Below are 21,967 nucleotides of genomic sequence, written 5' to 3'. Positions count from 1 at the left end.
TTGTTTGCTAGCAATTTCAACGTTATGATGAAGAGATTACTATTTTTTCAGCACAGTTATCTAATACAACGTATTTTTATCCATATATATTGCAAAGACTCATATACACTTTTCCGTTTCCCTCTTTTGGGTAGATAAAAATGAAAAACGTAGATTCAACTGGTTGCAGGTTTACTCTGTAACCTCCATTATACAAAGCTTATCAAAAGAGGAGGCCTTTAAAGTGCTGTAAATCGTACAACCCAACTCATAGGAGTTGGCAGAGCTGGGAGTAACATCCACCCACTCTTTGTCCACCAACTCAACATGTAAATTTTGCTTTGGAGTAGCGTAGAACTGGAGTTTATTGATCTGTTTGATCAGTTTCTTCATAAAGCTTGTTGAGAATATAATGTCAAAACCTTCATCAAAGTCCTTTCTGCCTTTGAAGATTTGGATCCCAACATCAGATTTCCACGAATTAACAAACCCAAGAAGTAGTGGGTTCCCACCGGCGTATCCTGGATTTGTGCTGCATACCTGAAAGAAGAAGCAGAGGCAATCAATCGAGTGAGAGAAGAAGATATGCTTAAGTGATGATCAACAATGCAAGCAGTCACAGCATTCATATGTATTAACTTGAGAGCCCGCTCAAATATAATCTATATAACAAGTTTTTCTAACCTCAATATACTCCACACCCATTTCACCAAGACTCTCTGGAATATTGTTTGATGAAAGCAAACTGAAAATTCCTCCGGATCCAACAGGTGATTGAAGTATTTCCCAAGGTGATTTCATCAAAATCTTATGCTTCTTCTCTGCTTCAACCGAGTTGCTGACAACTGGAAGTTTCTCTTCCTCTAAGAACCAAACCTGTGGAGAGAATCAAAGAGAACGTAAGAACCAAAACTGAATTTGGATCAGAACGTCATACCCTGTACTATCAATATAAAACAAGATTTAATAGAATTTTTAATAGCTGAACATTCAAAGGAAAAGTTTATGTTGAATTCATTTGAGCATTGATGCCTGTGCAGTGGGCATTACTGTTTCCATGGAGTACTGAATTGTAACCATTATTACAATGTTTTGACAATTAATGTGATTAACAATACTACCATGCTGTGCCAATCAAAACTATAAAGACTCTTCATGTGATGCTGTAACTACAAACCTTTTCAGGGTTGAAGCCGAAGTAATCGTTTTCTGAGAAATGCATCCTTAAAGGTTGAATTTCCTGGGCCGAGCAAACCAGAACCAAAGGCACTGACGCCCGATCTTCCATCTGCAACAAGGAATGTTCAATAGATTTTTCTGTGAAATCATTATCCAAACAAGGGTATCCCCTGCCACCCCGCAAAGAAAAGGGAAGAAATAATGTTGACCATTTTTATGCCAGTTTTTCTTACAAGTACAAACATGGATCTAGTGGAGAACTGTGAAGTACTCAGTGAAGTTTCTAGAATGAAATGAGATCATGAATACACTCAAGGAAACTGACATCTCAAATATGCACACATTCCAGCATGTATCTTCACAGGAAAAAGAAAATCTCTACATATATGGCATTTGTTTGACATCGTTTTCCCCACTCAAATTTACTTGAGAAAAAAAGTCTATATTAATATAGTTTAAATTGAAGGTGGAGAACTGAAACAACAAAATCTTGATATGCACATAACACCAATCTCCAGCCAGAACCTGAAGTCATCAAAAATTTATTCCAAGCTTTACAATGGAAGGGAGCAAATGAAAAAGTATAGATTATCTTTAAAGACGATGGGAAAAAAGAACCTCAAATGAAAAATCTAGGATGAGTATCACCTTTATAAATCTCTGGTCATCACAAAGTAATGTCTGAAGAAAGGGAGATGCTGATTTCTCAGTGCCATCGGAATTTTCCAGATCAGGGTTACAGGCCAGTTGTGGTTCTTGCGGATTCCCACTGTCATTTACAACCAAAGCAATGGCAACTTTCCCTTTAGATATGAGATCTACTCCTATCTCTTGCAAATGAAAATGTGTACCCAGCTTATCTTTACTTGCAGAAGAAACGAGACATTCCTCTGATATTTCCAGAGTGCTAGTTGTTTCTTTGGCTTTAAGGGCACTGACCATCTCAGTTACATTCCATCTGAATTAAGAAGCCAAACAAAGGTTAAATCATCAATGCAAATCCATCTGGCAGTAGAGCAGACATCTCTCATGCTTCTCCTTCATGAATCAGATGAACAAGAAACTAAAGTGTAAACAAATCATATTAAATTCACCTTTTAGAGAGTATCTCAACATTTTCCAGAGCCTGTTGAAGCAATTTTGAATTTACACCAACAATCTGATCAGCAAGTAAGCTCCGCTGTGCCTTCTCTCCAAATCTTAACCCATCAAATACATGTTTTTGCTCCATTTCACACAGTTTCTTCTTTGCTGCTATGAGGCGCTTTTGCATCTTTTTTCTCTCTTTCCATTCCTGAAAAGTATCAAAAGATGAATAACTAAAGGAAAAAAATAGCATGGTAATTATAAGGGAATGATGGGATGTTAATTTACCTCTACAATGTACTACAGTAACCTGCACTAGAAAGTTTTGCTAAAGGTTATGTGCAATGCCTTAAGTGTTATATTATAACTTTAGCCTCAATAAGGTCTCAATGATCACTTGTCTACCAAAAATGAGGTGAATGTAACTCCCTTTCTGCCTTTCGTTCACCCGCCTGATCTCTTCATGGCAATCCAGTGATAAGAAATGTAATCATTTACTTATCTACAAATCGTATATTCACATATATTCAATAAAATTTGTCCAACAACAAAAAAACACCTAATCTAACAGAAAACCACTTGCCGTCTCCAAGTTTTTAATTTGGATAGCTAGTGGGTAGAAAAGGCTGAAATAATCTAACTACAAATCTCATAGATGATATGGCTTAGGACCAATCTCCATAAGATCACCTAATCCACCTATAATTCATCCCAAAGCAAGCCAGGAGTTCCCTACTGTAAACAGCCTATGAGAGGACAAATAATACTATATGCAAGTGCAATCTAATTAGCCTTTACCACATCTATTGTAACCAAAGCACCAACAGGTGGGACTTTGACTTGGTCATTCTTTCAATGAACATTATAATGCATGAAATATTAGATTTTGCCAAGTAATAACAAATAACTAAGATTCTTTAGTGTAGAACAAGAGAGTGTGCCTCACAAGCTGGCGCCTTTCTTTCTTGGACCTCTCATCGAAGCGTAAATTTAGTTCAAGGAGTCCCTTTGGAGGTGTAATGAGCATTTCTTTTCTTTGCACATCAACATTTGGAACAATTTCTTCGACAAACGGTATCCACACAAGGTGACCAGATAATCTTGTTCCTGTTGGCCTTGGCTTTCCAGTTGAATCAAGGATATCTAGAGATGTATCGAGCATGACCTGTAGAAGATCACTAGCTCCGCTGTTGAAAACATTAACAACATTTCCCACAGGTTCACCAGTTTCCTGAAAGCGAGGAACATAACTTACAGCATTAAAAATCTAGGTTGAGTTCCTACAAATGATGAGAAAAGATAAAGATAAACTTCTCCCAAAGTAAGAGAAAGTAAACCAACAAGGATAAATAAAAGCTAGTGATAAAAGTCAGACAATGCATTTTCAAGCAAAAGTTGATAATGAACTTTAAATGTGTGTCCTCATTAAATAAAATATAGTTAATAAACAAATTTTCTTATCAAAGGAAGAATTTCAGTATGAAATGATATTATGATACCAATATTTATCTAGTGGATCTCAGGGATACAAATGAAATTAGATGTAAGGATCCTGCACATATGCTCATGCACAAAGCCATATCTTTAAAAATACAATACATTATCAACACTAACCTTAAGAATAACTCTCATCCCAACAAGATCACGAGTATAGAGTTCGCCTTCCTCCAACTGCGGCCTATCTTCTTCCCTCACAAGTAAAGTTGAACCAATAAGCTGCCTAGCCTGAACGAATTATCCATGGTTATTGACACACTAACACAAAAAAGTTTTCAATGTTCTCAATGACAAATATATGCCTACGGAAGTATAATCGTGAAACTCTATTAGCCGACATACTAATAGCAATATATATTTTAAACCCAAATTAGGTTCCCCCATATCTTTTCTGCATAAATAGAACAAGGAGAATGTAGGCCCAATTAGGTTATCACCACATATTTTATGCATAAACAGAACTAACAAAAAAAAACAGAAATTTGAAACAAGTGAACTAATACATGAACAACAGAAAAATAAATCAAATAAAATAAAAAAGCTAGCTCTCAATAGGCTCACCTCGTCCACTGTTTCAATTCCTCTCAATCTAAGTATCCAACTCTTCTGGCCAGGGTGTCCTCTTCCCTCCACCAGCTCAACTTCTTGAACTGTTTCTCTGCCGGAAATTTGTTGTCTCAGCCATCTTTTTCCAGGCTAATAAAAAGAACATCAGTTTACCATAAAACAAATGATAATATTCAACGACAAACACCCTCAAAGAATGACATTCCAAATTCATTTTAATTTTTACCTTGGAAAACCGCAATTCTGGAAAGTCAGTGCTGGGTTTCACACGAATCTCCCCTTGAAGCCCGTGGACATTGGAAATATACCCAACTTTAGTGAATCCTGATTCCGTCTCAGCAGTCTCAACTATCTCTTCAGTGACTGAAGTGGCAAAACAGACAATCAAATAAATCTATTATACAATTGACTAGAAAAAAAGTTTTCAAAATCATCAAAGGGTATTCCACATGTGTATCCAGAAAGACCAAATCCACCAAATGACATTTTCATAAACATTGCATGGAATATTCTGTCACATACATAACAATTTTTATAATTATATAATTGCTGGAGGGAACAAAGAAAAGGGACAAAAACACGCAGACTCAAACATGGAAAGATTATGCAACTTGCATAAGCACGAAGCAAATTACACCCTATGAAGAACAAGTAAGTTAAAACAATAGAACAATCCTATCGCATGAAACAAAGCCCCTCAGAAAATTTACCCATGGTCCATGAAAATTATGCATGTGTCTAAAACCAGTAAACTCTCACACTTCATCAAAGACTTAAACACAATTCTTAAGAGGCTAACTTAAGTGCCTAAACAAGAAACTATAGAAGCTTGTTACAAAGTTAAAATCATGCATGTCTCTTAAACCAGTAAACTCTCACACAACACCAAAGACTTAAACACAAACCTTAAGAGGGCAAATTAAGAGTCTAAACAAGCAACTTCACAAGCTTATCACGTGCACAAAATACATGCATACATACATGTGTTTGTGAAAAAAAATCTAACACAATAATTACTGGTGGTTCAACTTAATTTATGAACTTAGACTCAAACTTACTAAACTCAGCTCATTTTTTAGCTTCTCTGAGCCACTGAAAACAAAAATTAAGCAGACCTAGTAAACGAAAGAGTGAGATAAACAAAACCCATCAACAACATGGAGTTCAAAGTGAAACAAAAAGTCCACTTGATAATTAAAGTACAGGTAAGTTACCAGTGCTGTGCAGAGGAGGGAGGGCAAGGCGGTAATTGTGCAGACGAGTCAAGGGCAACCGGAGAGGTGAGGAAACTGGTTCAGCACGTCGACTTTGAAGCGGAGCAACGAGTCTATGAGAGGTCAGGGGAAAACTGGGAATTGAATTTGAAGAACAGAGAATGGAAGCTCTCTGCATTTTTGGGTTCGTGCCCACTGACAACGAGTAAAGCTCTGAGTTTTACACCAGGATAACAGACCATACAATTTTTATTATTATTATTAATTTATATGGATTCTAATTTATACACATTAATAAGCGGGCTTTTTTTTTTTTTTTGTGGATGGTCGTGTGAGTTTGTAATAACCCATTGGGCTAATTTCTTGTGCTCTGGTTTTGGGCTTTTACCCATAGTTCTACAAAAAAAAAAATTATGTGATAATTTCTGTAGGGGAATAAATTGGAACTTTAGTGTAAGTTGTCTAAAAGAGATTTTTGACAACTAAAAGCGCCTCTGGCATCGTTTGGTATAAATTTCTAGGAGTGATTTTGGACTATAAAAGCGCTTTATGGAGAAGCACATAACTGTGCTTATTCAGGAAGCACTCCCAAGTGCTTTTCCATGAAACACTTGGATTTCTTTTTAAAAATTTCAACATCTTTATAATAAAAACGCTTATGAGCAAAAATGTTTTCTAAATAAGTAGTCCCAAACCAACCCTAAAAGTGGTACGAATGCCATTAATTTACAAGAATGTTGTTCCAATCTGATGTAAGAGGACTTGCACACTATCCTGACTAACAAACAAAATTTCACATATGCATCTATCCATACTATTATTAAGACTTGCCCCACTCATGTACCAATTGGTTTTTTAATTAAGTTTTTAATGTTTTTTTATATTAGAATTGTAAAAGATAAAGGGAGCATTTTTGTTCACCACTTTAACCAAAAGTGTATACTCACCACCCTTCTCAACACTTGACACTTGTCCATAAGTATAACAATTGTTATATAAATCAAAGCAAATATTTAATCATATTTATGACTATGTACATGTGTCAAGTATTAAAAAGGGTAGTAAGTATACAACTTGAGTTAAAGTTGTGAGCAAAAATATTTCCATAGATAAAATAGGTCTAGATATGTGTCGTGAAAATAGGACCCATGTTCTTTTTAAATTTTTACTTTATTATCCTCATTTAATAAATAGTTTTTATTTGTTTTTTTCCAAGCCATTTAATAAATAGTTTCATTTGTTAAGATTTCATTAATTAATGACATTTTTTAGTATTTTGAATATTTAGGCGTTTTGTCTTTATATATCTATATATATAAAAGGCCTTCTCAACCAAGACTTTCTCTATCTCTTCTAACATTTTATATCAAAAATCATAGTGCAGGTGGCGATATTTTGGCAATAAATTGTTTTACCTGGTCTATTAGATAGATACTTCGTATGGAAGCAAAAAGTACGTGTGAACTGGTTCTCCTGATGATGAGAGGATCGGGCCATGGTGGCCGTACTACACGACAACAGCCTATGTGCGCGCCAAACCACCTTTTTTTTTTTTTCCTCTCTCTTTTTTTTTTTTTTTTTTTTGGGAATTATATTGAGAAGTTGAAAACACTTTGAGTAGACCCCACACACAAGAGTTGCAAGTTGCATAAGATTGCTCAAGTAATTTTTGACATCAAACACTCTCTAATCCCTTGTCTCGCCACTAAGAAGAGACAAGGAGATAGAGACAATTTAAATTAAAAAATAAAAAATTCCATGTGATATTTTGTTTTATGACCTTTCTTATTAAGAGGGGCGATAGCATTGCCTAACTCACATATAATACACAGATGTTAAAACTCGAACCCATGACTCTTTTTAAAAGGGAGGGGGCGTATTTGTTCTAAACCACTACACTAGTGGGTCATTTGCCATTCCAAGTGATATTAAAGAATACAAAATAGATAAAATTTCACCACCGAAATGTCCTCCTTTTATAAAAGTTGAACCTAGGTATGTATACCCTGTTTTATTTTGGAATGGAATATAGTAATGTACTTTAGAATAGTTTTTTTATGGACATCCTATTATGACTCACATAAGGTTTAATATATGGATAAGATTTTCACAAAAAATATATATATGGATAAGATAATTCATTTTATGTTAATTTCAAATTTCTCCACCAAACTCGCCTTAAAATTTGAAATACATGAAAAATAAAATAAATGTAGACTTTTTATTTTTTAACATCTGGATGTATCAATATGCATAAGTAAATGGTAATAGTGACGGTTGCGTTGATGGTGTTGATTTAAAAAAAAAAACACTTGCGTGTATGTCATAGTCACCAAAGTTTGTGTAACAAGAAACCCATATGATATAATATGTATAAAGCTTAAGGCACACTTTTAATACGCACAATCATCTGCAAAACTAAATGTATCGAATATATTTTAAGCCTATCAAACAAATACATTTTAGTTTGAAACTTCTCCTACACTCTTTCTTACTAAATATTTTGAAAATAAGTGTTCACTAAATATATGTGTATATATATATATATTAGCAAAATGTGCAAGTATAATGGAAAGGATTGAGGATGAGTGCAGCCATTTCAATTTCCTAATTAATTTATGTTTGGATTGTAAGTAAGTGCACCGTCTCTCGCTTTCTTTTTGTCCATATTTGGCACCAAAAGCTACCTCTAGGCTTTGCCTCAAGAGACATCATAAGAAACTTTAAAGTTAACTTTTTCTAAATGCATATCCTTTTAAAGGAAAGTTTTCTTAAATTTATGAAAACGTAGGTTCTCAAAACTCAGCCTGGTATTATTTATATATTGGGGAAAACCAAATTCTGATTTTTTAAGAAATTAAGGTGCGTCATCACTAACACGAAACATCATACATGCCCTAAAAACAAGTTCGAGAGAGAAAAAGTTCTGTATACCATTTGACAACTCAGAAATTTGTAGTTGGACCAAGTTTGAAGATTTTATTATTTTCTGTTAAAGTTAGAGAGAGAAAAAGTTAGGTACATTAATCAATTGGTGAATGAATAACCGGTGGAATATTTCAACAAAGATACTACTTGCCTCCTTTCGGGTAAGGAGATACTCATCTTTCCTGCGAATCACAGTTTGACACATATGCAAAAATAATTTATAAAAAACACAAAAATAAAAATTTATGCACACATGTCACACTTCTATTAGTAAGAATATAAGAGCTCTTACTTACCTGATAAGGAGGGAAGTATTTTCCTTTCTACAATACTTCAATTTAGAAAAGCTCACACATTTTTATAAGTGATGTGACACATCTCACACTTATCTCTTAATTAATTATATAAGAAATATTCATCACTATAATCATATCGCTAAAATTCACATAGCTTTTAAGGAGTCTTCTCTCTTTTAAAACAATCTACGAGTGAGAGAATTTACTAAACTAGGGTGAATAATTAAAATTCAACGGCTTTTTTGTGACACAAAATATGTTCATAGAGAATTAGTGATTTTTTGTAAGATAATTTTGTTAGTATATAATAATCTAAATTGCAAATACTAGATTGAGGACCCTAGAGATGTCATGGGCATGGCACAGACAGTATAAAATTAGCTGTTTATTGAAACTAAATCGATGATGTGGCTAATTATTATCCACTTTTAGCATTATCATTATCCAAAATTTATCAAATTCACCTCTATCATCATTAATCATCAAAATAAAAGTAAGATTCCCAAACCTTAATTATGCCAATCATGCCATATAATACTGTGGATAAGCATTCAATCAAATAGGTAACTTTCCCTCTTTTGGGTTTTTTTTGTTCAAAAATATTTTTAATTTGAATAAAATTAATTCATAAAAAGATCAATGTTGTTGGGCACCAAATTCATTTTAAATACAATTGAAACCACCCCCATTTCGTAACCCAAATCCAAAAAACCCACTCTCTCTCTCTCTCTCAATCATTCTCCGCTCCTTTTTAGTTTTTCTTTACTCTTCTCGTCCAATCATCATCACTCTCCTCTCTCTCTCTCTCTCTCTCTCTCTCTCTCTCTCTGTCTGCAAACAAATTCCAATTGGGTTTTAGAGAGAGAAAGTGGCAGCAGTGGCAAGAACACTGCTCCTCTCTCTGTGATCGTCTACACGGTGAAGCTCTAGGGTTGGGCTTGCCTTTGTACCTCTTCAGGTGACATCTGTTCTCAATTTTATTGTCGTTTTTTTTTGTTCAGTATTTTGTAAGTTTGATCAAATGGGTTTTGTGGACTTGCATAGTTTTTCGAGTGTAGTAGTTGTATAAGTTATGTAAAATTTTGCTTCTATCATATCTTTATTCCTTTTTAAGTATTTGGTTTTCCTTGAACTTATATAGAATTTGGCCAAACTATATCAATTATTGAGCTTTTTGGTATTTATATGCCTATTGCGCTGAGCAGTTCAGTCCCAAGAAGCAACAAAGAATCAACTGTTCTAACTCCCGACTCTGAGAGCTTGAGAGATTAGACTGATATGCATTTCTAAGATTTTATTTTATCTGTTTGAATCTTATTTGGCGGTTTGAATGCATAGAATAGAAGTATGGGTCTTTGATTCCTGATATATAGCTGTTTAATACTTATGGGTTTAAGCCAGTTGTGATTATATGCAGCTGCAAAGTTTCCCACTTTTTGAAAATGGACACACACCCTCTAAACAATATGCTGTTAATTCATTTCCTAATTCGTAAGTTTATGTATTTCTATGTCCATATTCCTTTGATTTCTTGAATTGGACGCTTTTTTGAGTTGTGTTCCAAGGTGGGGTTTGATGTCTTGCAATTGGAGTTCTTAAGTGGAAGTTGTTTTTCTGGTGCCAATTCTCTAGGCTTCAGGTTTAGAAGTATTTAAATTGGTCAAGTACAGTTCTGCTAAAACTAAATTTGGTTCTCTGTGACTTTGTGTAGCCTTAAGAACTCACTGTTGTGCTCAAAGTATAAGAATGCTCTGAAATTTATGATTGATTTCCTTTTCATTATATAACACCGTGGGATTACTTTGAACTGGATGATGAGTATTGACCAATTGCATCTGTGTGCTCTGTAGTATCTTTAGTAATAATGTATATATATATATATATATATATATATATATATATATATATATATCTGTGTGTATATCAGATTTTCTAGTACTCTGAGTTGCAGATTGTTTAGTTCTGTTACTTTCGTTACCATCACAGAAGTTAACTCTTGTGCATTGTTAATTTTAAGCAGGACAGGGATGCAATGAATCAGTCTTTCAACTTTTCATCTTCTGGTAACAGTCCAGAATCATATATTGTATTCTGTCCAGACTATATGCAGTTTGTTTTCTGACTGATGTGTCTGTTAACTTGTCTTGTAGGCCCAACCGAGATTCCAATGGTGGGTATCCCCAAAGAAGTGGGTAGAGGAGGTTGGGGCATTTTATCTGGATCTGGTGTCCATCACGCCTCAAGTGATGCTACCCTCTTTTCAAGCTCGTTACCTGTTCTTCCACATCCAAAGTGTATGTGTGAGCTATTGCATTAAGATTTTCAATGCCACATTTAGTAGGGAATGACTCATGTATTTTTGCATTCTTTCAGTGAACTTGAATGATACAGAACATGGCTGTCAATCTATTGATGACCTCTCAACTGGCTTAAATAAGCTGGGCCATAATTTGGAGGGCAATGATACACTTGAAGATATTGAAACTCATGCAATTGGAAGCTTGCTTCCTGGTGACGAGGAGGAGCTATTAGCTGGCATAGCAGATGATCTTGACCTCAGTGGGTTGCCTGGTTCCCTGGAAGACTTGGAAGAGTATGATCTATTTGGTAGTGGAGGTGGCATGGAATTGGAAACTGATCCACAGGAGAGCCTGCGAGTTGGCATGGCAAAAGTAAGTTTATCTGATGTTGCTACTGGGAATGGGATCGCTCATTATGCTCTTCCAAATGGCGTGGGAGCTGTTGCTGGAGAACATCCATATGGAGAGCATCCTTCTAGAACATTATTTGTGCGAAATATCAACAGTAATGTTGAGGATTCAGAACTGAAAGCACTTTTTGAGGTAATTCAAATAAGGCGGAGCTCCTTGTGTTTTATTCCAGTAATACCCATATCCTTTGTTCACTTGTCTGGTATGTCTTTGGTTTCCATAAGTTCTGTGCAAGTTTGTGATATATTACACGTGCTTCCTGAGTAGAACTTGACACTGTTACAATTATCAAGGGTTCTCTTAGATCCTTGCACACCATTTATGAAAATAAAAGAAGTTTGTCAAGCGAGGTTAACATTTTACAAAATTGTTTCATAAAAAGAAACTATACAAACTGTTGTTTGGATTTGTCTACAAAAATTTGAAAAGAATCTATGGGCATATATATTATCTACTGAAATTTAAGGCAACATCAAATGGTCAAAGATGTATTTTGCACTAAAAGTTTCATCTTTAATATTTTATTATCTCATTTAGGCCTTGCTATATGTACAAGACATGAATGCATAACTAGTTATGAAGGTCTGAGGGTCTAGTCAAGATTTTTATTTTATTGGCTGAGCATATATATTTGTTTTCCTTCTTTCACAGGTTCAATGTTATATCATTCATTTATTTATTAATCTATTTTGCAGCAATATGGCGACATTAGAACGCTGTACACTGCATGTAAACATAGGGGCTTTGTGATGATATCTTATTATGATATTCGTTCTGCTCGAACTGCTATGCGCACATTACAAAATAAGCCTCTGCGACGGAGGAAACTTGATATTCACTTCTCAATTCCAAAGGTCAGAACAGCGTTCCAGTTCTTTATTAGTTGTTCATCGACACCCTTTTATATATCTTACAATTTTTGCATTCCTTTTTTCATGCCACACCAGGATAATCCATCAGAGAAAGATATTAATCAAGGAACCTTAGTAGTTTTCAATTTGGATGCATCAGTTTCAAATGAAGACCTCCGTCAAATATTTGGGGCTTATGGCGAGGTCAAAGAGGTGATAATTGTATCTTAAGGGAAAACCCTCCATTTCTTGTTTTGTGTTTAATTATTTACTTATTTTTTAATTTATAAGGTGGTTAACATGTATTTTTCTGGTGTACAAAGCAGATAAGGGAAACACCGCACAAGAGACATCATAAATTTATTGAGTATTATGATGTCAGAGCTGCAGAAGCAGCCCTTAAGTCATTAAATAGGAGCGACATAGCTGGTAAACGAATAAAGCTTGAACCCAGTCGCCCTGGTGGAGCTCGTCGAAAGTGCGTATACAATATAAATACTATGATTTCTAGAGTTTTTGTTTTGGCTACAAGTTATGAACGCTAGAGAGATTAGTGGTTAACCTTCTTCTAATCGGAAGTGAAACTTGTTTATAGACAATTTCTTTTCTCAAGCGCTACAACTAGTTAAATGTTTCACATAAACATTCTTTGGCACATTAATTTCATGTTTTTATTCTGTTATTTTAATAATTAAAATTAAATAATGATGTCGTTCAACTCTAATTATGCTTTGTGATTATTAAAACTTTGGTGTTGTCTGTTTTCGGTATTGTGCTTGAACCAAGTGTTGGTGTCTGTTATTGATTGTATTGTGCACTGTGTACCTTCTAGCTTGATATTGCAACTGAATCAAGACCTCGAACAAGATGAATCTCGGAGTTATCGACATCCTGTGGGTTCGCCGATAAGCAACTCTCCACCAGGTAACTTCTTCTTTGAGATAATTTATATCGCTTTGAACATATAATGCCTTAATCAAGACAACATTTTTTTATAATGCATTTTTCTTACAAAATGAGGTAAATGCAATATTCTTGACAGGTAGCTGGGCACAGTTCAACCCCATTGAACATAGTCCTGTACACAGTATTAGTAAATCTCCTGGTTTCAGGACCCTGAGTCCAACAAATAGCAACCATTTGCCTGGATTGGCGTCAATTCTGCATCCCCAAATACCAAACAATGTGAAGGTTGCACCTATCGGCAATAACCAAGGAAGGGGGAGTCATGTGGATCATATATTTACCAATACAAACTCATCCCAGGGATCTGCATTTGAACAATCACATTCATTTCCAGAGCCAAATTCAAGCCATTTCCATGGCAGTATGCACTCATTTGGTCCTTCAACCTCAAGTGGATCTGGTATGGAAACGTTATCAGGCCCACAATTTCTTTGGGGGAGTCCAACTCCTTACTCAGAACACACCAATTCTTCAGCTTGGCCGCTACAGTCCGTGGGACATCAACTTACATCTAATGGGAAGGGTCATGCCTTTCCATTCTCAGGTCATCGTGGCTCTTTCCTTAGCCCTTCCCATCACCACCATCATGTTGGATCCGCCCCATCTGGTGTTCCGTTAGACAGGCACTTCAATTACTTCCCTGAGTCACCAGAAACTTCATTTTTGAGTTCCACTGCCTATGGAGGCATGGGTTTGGGCCCCAACGGTGGAAATTTTATGATTAATATGAGTGCTCGTGCTGCTAGGAATGTTGGTGTATCTATACCAGGAAACATGTCTGAAAGTAATTCCTCAAGCTTTAAAATGATGGCCTCACCGAAGCTTAGCCCTGTGTTTTTAGGTAATGGCCCATACACAGGACTGCCACCTACAAGCATAGATGGTTTAATTGAGCGTGGGCGGAGCAGACGCGTTGAGAATAATGGGAGCCAGATTGATAGCAAGAAACAGTTTCAGCTTGATTTAGATAAGATTATCAGTGGGGACGATACTAGAACAACATTAATGATAAAAAATATTCCAAATAAGTAAGACTGACTTTTATAGTTCTGTCATATATTTATTACATTTGATGGCCATTATCATGATTTCATATTTTTTCTGTCCATTAGATACACCTCAAAAATGTTACTTGCTGCAATAGATGAAAATCACAAGGGTACTTTTGATTTTCTCTATCTGCCGATTGATTTTAAGGTAATTTAGGTTTCTTTAAGAGTATGTCTTGACACTTTCTTCTTCAATAATTTTTTTTCTTTTTCTTTTTCCCTACAAGTCTTCCTTGATTGATATTCCTCTTCTGTGCAGAACAAATGCAATGTGGGCTATGCATTTATCAATATGCTGTCTCCTTCACACATCATCCCATTTTATGAGGTGCTTTCCTTCTTTTGTAGGATTTTATGTTAATTCTTCGGGTTATTTCTACATCATTGTCTTCGTTGTATTGTGAGATGTGTTCTGCCAATTTGAGCTTTCTCGTTTTACCCTTTCAAAAAATAGTTTTAGGCTTTAGCTTATTAGCGGCTGACATGGTACTGGCATGCTATAAAGGAAATGGGATATGTTATTGATAAACACTTATTTCCATTATAATACAGGCATTCAATGGAAAGAAGTGGGAGAAGTTCAATAGTGAAAAAGTTGCCTCCTTGGCTTATGCTCGTATCCAGGGGAAGGCAGCTCTTGTGGCCCACTTTCAAAATTCAAGCCTAATGAATGAAGACAAACGTTGTCGCCCGATTCTCTTTCACTCAGAGGGTTCTGAGGCTGGTGATCAGGTAGTACAATAAACACTACAAAAAGCCATTGCTTTTTTAAACTTCTAACATGCTTGCACTTCCTTGATGTTTTGCTTTATGGAACTAGCTTAATTGTATGCATTGATGTTTCACACGCACAAATGGAATGTTTGATATGATCTTGTGCGTTTCTTCTATATAGATTATCCAAGAACATCTTCCTTCCAATAATATGAACATCCATGTCGGTCAGCGAAACGAGTCGGACTCTGATTCATCAGGAAGCCTAGAGTGTGGCTCTGATGAGAAGCCAGATAAGAGTTAATAGTGTATTTGAAGCAGATGCCCTCGGCCCTATTTGGCCGTGGCCGTGGCTTCTAACCATCATACATATTATCAAGTATATAAACGTAGGAGTCGGAGAAGGATGCATGCAGATTGTATTCTAGTTCCTTTTGGTAGTATTTTCTAGGGAGTTTTACAAGAAACAGTAGTAGGAATTTGTTTCCTCTGCAGTTAACAGTCTGATATGGGCCGGATAAGGGAACGCATTTCGGCGAATTCAATTCTCTCAGCAGCCAGATGCGTTTGTCACCAGTTGTGTAGGTTTCTTATTTTTGGGCGCATTTTTGTTGCGTGACTTGGGGTGTGGATAACGTAGTCTGCAAATATGATGTTGATATGGGTATATGGGTCAATGTGTTTTGAGCGAGGGTTGGTGATTTAACATTGGGTACAAAATTGTACAGTTGAGGACAGAAATGCTTCTTTTCGGCATAATTATTTGTTGGGGTTCTTGCAATGGAAAATTCAAATGTGTATTTGAGATGTGACATTGCCCGGATAATGGTTTCCATCTTATACATTTTGAATTCTTCAAACACATTCAAATGTGAATTTACGGATTGATATCCGAAGAATGAAAGGGTAGACAATTACTCTCATGTTGCAAAAATGAGACAATAGCATCACTCGTTTTAAAATTCCAGTTGAATCCAAAATTCGGTATTCAAGATTGATTGCTTGATTAAAATGATTCATAATGAAGCCAACATAAAATGATTCATAACGTGTCATAGTGTTATCTGATTATTATTATTATTATTACTATTATTTTGCTTAGAATACCTTGCAGAGAATTTGCATTGCAATGATGCAAAATGAATACCATCACAGGAGGGCTTCCAATAAATAAACACCCTGCATTGATTGAGGGGCTGGAATGATAAAAGATTTTATATATATATATATCATAACCTCAAGATTGCATTTATACACAAGATAACCTACCTCGGCCAGTAAATCTAATGTGTTGGTCCCGCAGCCCTATTTCATACACATGATATTTTTATTTTTACTTTATTTTAAACAAAGTTGGTATAGTACAAAGAAAAAGAGCTGGAGTAATAGAACCTGCACATGAGGAAGGATTTTTGCTAGGCAAACCATATAAAATGGAAGCTGAGTAAAGCTGTGGTAAATACTACGGTTGACCGTATTTTTAGGCCAAGATAGAAGAAGGTTCAGACAGCCTTGATGATGCCCTAAATATCAAGAGACTCAACAAACAGAGATCCTGATGAAACTTAAGTCGTGCTCATATCGGCCTGTGGCACTGAAACCCTCTGCCTTTCTTTCCTGGTTTTAAGTTCAAGGTCAATGAGGAAGTAACATTTGTCATGCTCTCTAACATACTGAACCTGACCATTCATTCTATTCAGAAGTTTCCTGGACAGATTTAGGCCAAGCCCTTCCTGCGTAGTCCATTGATTTCCTCCCTCGAACATATCTTGGATAAGCGCAGCAGGAAGGCCTTGACCGGGGTGAGTCATTCTGCATGCACAAGAAGATAAGGACAAGTAAGTTTTATGTTAAATTTATTAGCCGTGCAATGTCAAAATCTGAACCTAGAAATGGTTGAGGTACCTGAACTGTAAACGGATACAATTGTTGCCGTCCTGTATTAACTTTAGACCAGGTAAAATTTTAATTTCAACCCAGCCATCTGGGGAAGGTGCATGATTCACTGCATTGAGCAAGAAATCTGACAAGACCAACTGCAGCCTGATTTGATCCCCATACAAAGATAGTGATTTAACTTCTTCTGGAATCTCATGAAAAAGCTGCAGATTCTTTTCCCTCAGTGAGATCATTGATTGACTAACAATGGCATCCAAAATGTTTCCCAATACAAATTCTCCCATGTTCAGCTTCACGCTACTGCTATAACCAGGATAAGATGTGAGGCTTATTCTCGCACAAGTTCATCAGCACACTAAAAAGACTAATGTCGTTTATGTATTAAGTGCTTTCTTATTGTGTAATTATTTCATAATGATTTCAAAAAAACAAAGAACTAAATATGTTGCGAAAAGATAAGATTATTACTATTTTTTATAAGAAAATACCCCCAAAGATAATGACACCAAGAATTAGGAAAAACATTAGAGCTTAAACCAGTTGATTTGAAAAGTTCTGATTCGGGATTTTATATAATTTACTATGCACATAGTGAAAGAAAAGAACCTATACACTACAAATAGATTTAAAAGAGTTAGCTTACGCACATCATGAACCAATTAATAAGAATACTCACCCTTCCTCTATGCTTCTCATATTCATATCCTCGATGATTGTCATGATTTGTCTTTCACATGCATCACTAGTGTCAAGAAATTGCTTCTGATATTCTGAAATAGTTGTATTTTGAAGTAGTCTGTGCGTAAACCGAATACCATTTAAAGGATTTTTCATCTCTTGTCGTATGTATGTTAATTCCTTTAGTTTTGAAAAGCCTTCTCTACCCTCTTGTTTGTGTTTTTCCAAGGGCTGCTGCAGGTCAGGCAAAAATATTTGCAAGAAGCAGAAACAACCAATTATATTTCCACCTGCATCAGTCCTCTTGCTTGCTGTTAAGATCACCTCAACAAAGTTCCCTTTTCTATCAAAAAACCCAAGTGGAAACTTCTCAATATCTTGACCACTGATTCCTTGGTATAATATAATCATAAATTTAGTCAATGTATCTTGACCTTTCAGCCGACAGAAACCTCCAAAGATTTCCCCAGGAAGCATTTTACCAATAACGTCATCTCTTGTCCAACCAGTAAGCTTTTCCATGGCCGCATTCCATTCAGAGCAGCAGGCATTCTCATCAGATGCAAAGATGGGTGGAATCAATGGGTTAAGACTCTGTATAATAGCCTTATAATCGCCTTGCAAACGGATGAATTTATCCATAACAACTTTTTCACAAGTAATATCTTGACCCACAAAGCATACACCAACAACATTCTTTGCATGATTCCTACTTGTGCAAGTGTTGGCTACAACATAGACAACCGAGTTATGCTGAGAGTGCCCAAAATTTCTCAGTTTTAACTCAATATTCTTGTCCTCCTCACCTGGATAGGATAGAAGTTAACATCGGCTACTGTTTGGAAAATTAAGATTATAATTAAAGAGGCAAAGTAGGACGAAAACTAGAATTTCAAAAATAAATTCCATACAAAAGTCTAAGTCCCTCAACTTCCTATGTATCATTCCATATATTTGCTAAAGCAGCTGATAAGTGAAGAAGAAATCTTACTTAAAGTATGAATCATCACTCAAAGAATAAAAAAAGGAAAAAGTTTCTTGTGTCCCACAAAATAATAAGAACGCAGATATGTAATGGACCCTATTCATCAAAAAGCCCTTGAAACATATTTTATCATGTCAGCTTCTAATCTATAGGACAGCCTACTTCAGGCCCTGCTAAAGGAGTATTTAAAATGTTAAGATAAAAATGCAAAGATTGGATATTTTGAAAAATTGACAGGATAAAAGAAACTTAAACATGGCTGTCTTCACTAGTTGAAGATGTTTCTTTGAAGAACAACTGTTATACTAATAAGAAAAGTCATCAAGCTCTACTCTGGGGCCCTTAAGGGATAAAGGGAAGAAGGCCAAGAAGTATGGACCACATATGCAAGAGATGATAAGGCGGCCCAGTAAGGCAGTTACAGTTAAGAGAGGACAAATGTGTTGGTGCAACCACACAGTATAATTAGCAAAGTTCAAGAAGACGAGCCAAAAGAACTGAACCTGTGAAGCAATGATTGACAACAGAAGCAGTATAGAAGTTAGTAAGCTATTTGCATAGTACTTGGTAACTTATAAGCATGCATAAGCATGGAATGTAGTGTCTATGACATTTGAGTACTTTAAAATCCTCAAACACAGTACATTATAAATGCAAGAAAAAATTTACCTTGTAAGGCTCTGCATAAAAGATCTTCAACAGCTCCCCGTGAGTCCTCACAAACAATTTCATTAGCTAGGGACTTCCCCATAGCTTCGCTATCTTGTAATCCTGTCAATTCGGCCATCTTTGTATTCCATCCATTGATGAGACCAGCTGAATCAACCCCAAAAATCGGAACTGAAGCTGTCTCAATCAATTTAACCATTTCACATGCCACAGAACTGAGTTCATCCATCCCCTGAGGCTGCATTTCAGTATCACTCTGATGAGGATTGTTTATTGCCTTAGAAACACTTTCTTCCAAATCCTGAAACGAGTCTCTCATTATGAGCTGTAAAGAGTGGATGGCATTAATTTCAGAGACCTCCCAAGGCAAACTTCTACTTTTTACTACTTCAAGAAAAGCTTTAAATGATGATCTTGGGTGCATCCTTCCACCGTCATCCTTATCCTCTGGATGATGCTTAGCTCCTCCCCATTTGACTTCCTCTGCAGTGTGAGACCTGAACCAAAACAAGAAATCCTTTGAACTGGCCCTTGCAGTAGCCATACCACAGACTGCATCACCCAGTAAAGGTGCACCAGGGTAACCAGCTTCTGCCAAACTATCAGTGCTCAGACCTGTGGAATCCCCATGATTACTTAGCAGCCACTCTGCTATATCTTTAACCTGTGATTCAGTTGGAGTTACACCTAACAACCAACATGTCCCGCCATAATACAATGCAGCCCCATCACACTTAACGAGATCCATTATACTAGGAGATTGGGTCACAATACCTGATGGGGCATCCCGGAGGAGCATGTCACAAAGCAAGGTTTGTGTTCTGAGAACCTTTTTTTCAGCCAACTGTGCTGCCAATTGAAGCTCCATGTACAGCTGCAGCCCAAATGCCTGCATAAGAAACTCACAAGCATAGCGAAGAGGGAAAGGGACATAGCGGGGTGAAGTGTGGTGGCACACTACCAACCCCCAAAGCTTCGTCGATTCATTACCATTGATAATAACTGCCATCACCAATGAGGCAATGGATCCCATGTTGGCCATGTACTGTCTGTGGCAGCCATGTGGTGACCGGAGGGTTGAATTGACCAAGCACAGAGGCTGCTTTAGTTCCTCACTTTGAATGATTTTAACTGGATTTGCATTGCAATCACAAATCATGCGTACACGATTCTGCTTGAACAAGAAACGGGCAGCTTGAGGGATATCTGTGGCAGGATAATGTAAACCCAAATAGGATTCTAAATCCACCCTTCTGATTTCAGACACAACTTCACCATGATCATCCTCATGGAACTTGTAAACCATAACTCTGTCATATCCAGTAAGCTTCTGAACATCTTCCACAACTGTATCACATAACACACCAATATCTCCTCCAGGGAGAGACTGAAGCCTAGAAATTGCCCGAACCGCAAGTTTCTGTGACTGCACAGCGCCTGCAAGCGACAATGCGGGATCACTAGACTTAGCAGGCTCCAAATCAATCACAATTCCCACATCAATTCTATGCAATATAGCATAAAATGGCTTCTGGGTACTCCTAGAATAAACCCAAATTGGGTTTAACAATGATATATCCCTGGACGCAGCAGCTTTGGCTAGTGAAGCCCCGGAAGAAGGTGTAAACAGGGTTCTAGAATCAATTCCAATTAGACCCTTTAATTGTTTTGACTCAAAGAGACTATCCAAACCCAACAACTCAAAGCAATTCTCACTATAACCGATAATTCTAAAAGTGGGTTCTTCAATTGCAAGCATACAACCAAAGGATTGAACAAGAGCACCCCTTTGGATTCTCGAGAAATAGGCACTTATTTGCTCTTCAGGTACAGATTCTGGAGGATAAAGCACTGATCTTGAATAGTTAAAGGACTTACCAGACGCAGTAGACTGCTCATACTCAGCTAAAATGCCAGCATCTGCATTGTACTGAGCAATTGACTTGTCTCTTTTGGCGGTGCCGCTAGTGGTAGTGTTGTTTTTGTTAGGCCTCATGTTGCTGGTAGCTGAGGATGAGAATGTGGCGGTGCCTCTCTCTCTGCTTTCGAGCTCCATATAGAGGGCTTTGGCTTTGGCTTTGGGTTGTGGGTTTTTCTCAGAAACTCTTGTGGGTACTGGAAAAGCTGGAGCTTTATCATTTCTGTACTTGCTACTTCTGTTGGTTGGTACTTCTTCTTGTAGCTTACACTTACACACGTCTCTTTCATCGTTTTCGCAGTTTTGGGTTTATTTCCTGCTAATAAGCGTGTTTAATTATCGCTTCCTAATCATATTTGTTTTGGCTGATGCGTCCCCTTCTGTCCTTGGCGCACCTTGTCCTTTCTATTCTGTCTCTGTTTCTCTCTCTCCCCATTTTCTTGTTCCTGCATTTTCCTCCATGCAAATTGCTCAACGCGTCACCACAAAATCAAACCTTTAGAATAAATAAAAACCGAAAAAAAAATTTCAAAAAAAGGAAAATCGAAAAGAAGAGAGAGAGAGGTTGAAGTATAGAAAGGAAGAGACCTTTACATGTGTGGTTATCTTTTTACAAAGCCCAATAGAAGAAAAATATGAACAATGAGAGGGAGATCTTTGATTCTTGGGAACAGTAGAAATATAAAGCAAAAAAAGGCTCACTCTAGTATTTAGTATTCACCACAAATATATATTTGATTTTTTGTCTTTTTTTTGTACGAAATATTTGTTGTTTTTGTCT

General features: G+C 36.5%; 3 protein-coding genes across 5 annotated transcripts; 1 reads left to right on the top strand and 2 right to left on the bottom strand.

Annotated features, from left to right (window-relative positions):
- Positions 1–56: 56 nt before the first annotated feature.
- Positions 57–5,773, bottom strand: LOC110766618 (16S rRNA processing protein RimM family). Its single transcript, XM_021969980.2, has 10 exons — positions 5,523–5,773; positions 4,535–4,671; positions 4,303–4,437; positions 3,859–3,969; positions 3,191–3,475; positions 2,253–2,452; positions 1,807–2,116; positions 1,157–1,267; positions 664–855; positions 57–519 (listed from the first exon to the last, which is right to left on the bottom strand). The coding sequence occupies exons 1-10, from the start codon at positions 5,698–5,700 to the stop codon at positions 172–174; spliced, it is 2,007 nt and encodes a 668-aa protein (XP_021825672.2). The 5' UTR covers positions 5,701–5,773; the 3' UTR covers positions 57–171.
- A 3,659-nt stretch (positions 5,774–9,432) lies between these two features.
- On the top strand, positions 9,433–15,851 carry ML5 (MEI2-like protein 5). Of its 2 annotated transcripts, XM_021969928.2 has the most exons (13): positions 9,433–9,704; positions 10,767–10,809; positions 10,897–11,040; positions 11,120–11,589; positions 12,153–12,311; positions 12,405–12,521; positions 12,635–12,786; positions 13,141–13,232; positions 13,351–14,302; positions 14,387–14,471; positions 14,583–14,651; positions 14,876–15,055; positions 15,219–15,851. In XM_021969928.2, the coding sequence occupies exons 2-13, from the start codon at positions 10,779–10,781 to the stop codon at positions 15,339–15,341; spliced, it is 2,574 nt and encodes an 857-aa protein (XP_021825620.1). In that variant the 5' UTR covers positions 9,433–9,704; positions 10,767–10,778; the 3' UTR covers positions 15,342–15,851. The 2 variants fall into 2 exon arrangements, with proteins under 2 accessions (XP_021825620.1, XP_088108755.1); XM_088252629.1 differs by having other exon boundaries at positions 12,153–12,521.
- On the bottom strand, positions 15,643–21,805 carry PHYE (phytochrome E). 2 transcript variants are annotated; one of them, XM_021969969.2, is made up of 4 exons: positions 19,269–21,805; positions 17,613–18,420; positions 16,943–17,239; positions 15,643–16,849 (listed from the first exon to the last, which is right to left on the bottom strand). In XM_021969969.2, the coding sequence occupies exons 1-4, from the start codon at positions 21,322–21,324 to the stop codon at positions 16,603–16,605; spliced, it is 3,408 nt and encodes a 1,135-aa protein (XP_021825661.1). In that variant the 5' UTR covers positions 21,325–21,805; the 3' UTR covers positions 15,643–16,602. The 2 variants fall into 2 exon arrangements, with proteins under 2 accessions (XP_021825661.1, XP_021825663.1); XM_021969971.2 differs by having other exon boundaries at positions 16,943–17,236; positions 19,269–21,801.
- Between the last annotated feature and the right edge of the window lie 162 nt (positions 21,806–21,967).

This window comes from Prunus avium, chromosome 4 (assembly GCF_965620075.1).
Source record: "Prunus avium chromosome 4, drPruAviu1.hap1.1, whole genome shotgun sequence".
NCBI classification, from domain to species: domain Eukaryota; kingdom Viridiplantae; phylum Streptophyta; class Magnoliopsida; order Rosales; family Rosaceae; genus Prunus; species Prunus avium.
The sequence above is the reverse complement of the archived record's forward strand: the minus strand, read 5'-3'. Positions and strand labels throughout refer to the sequence as shown.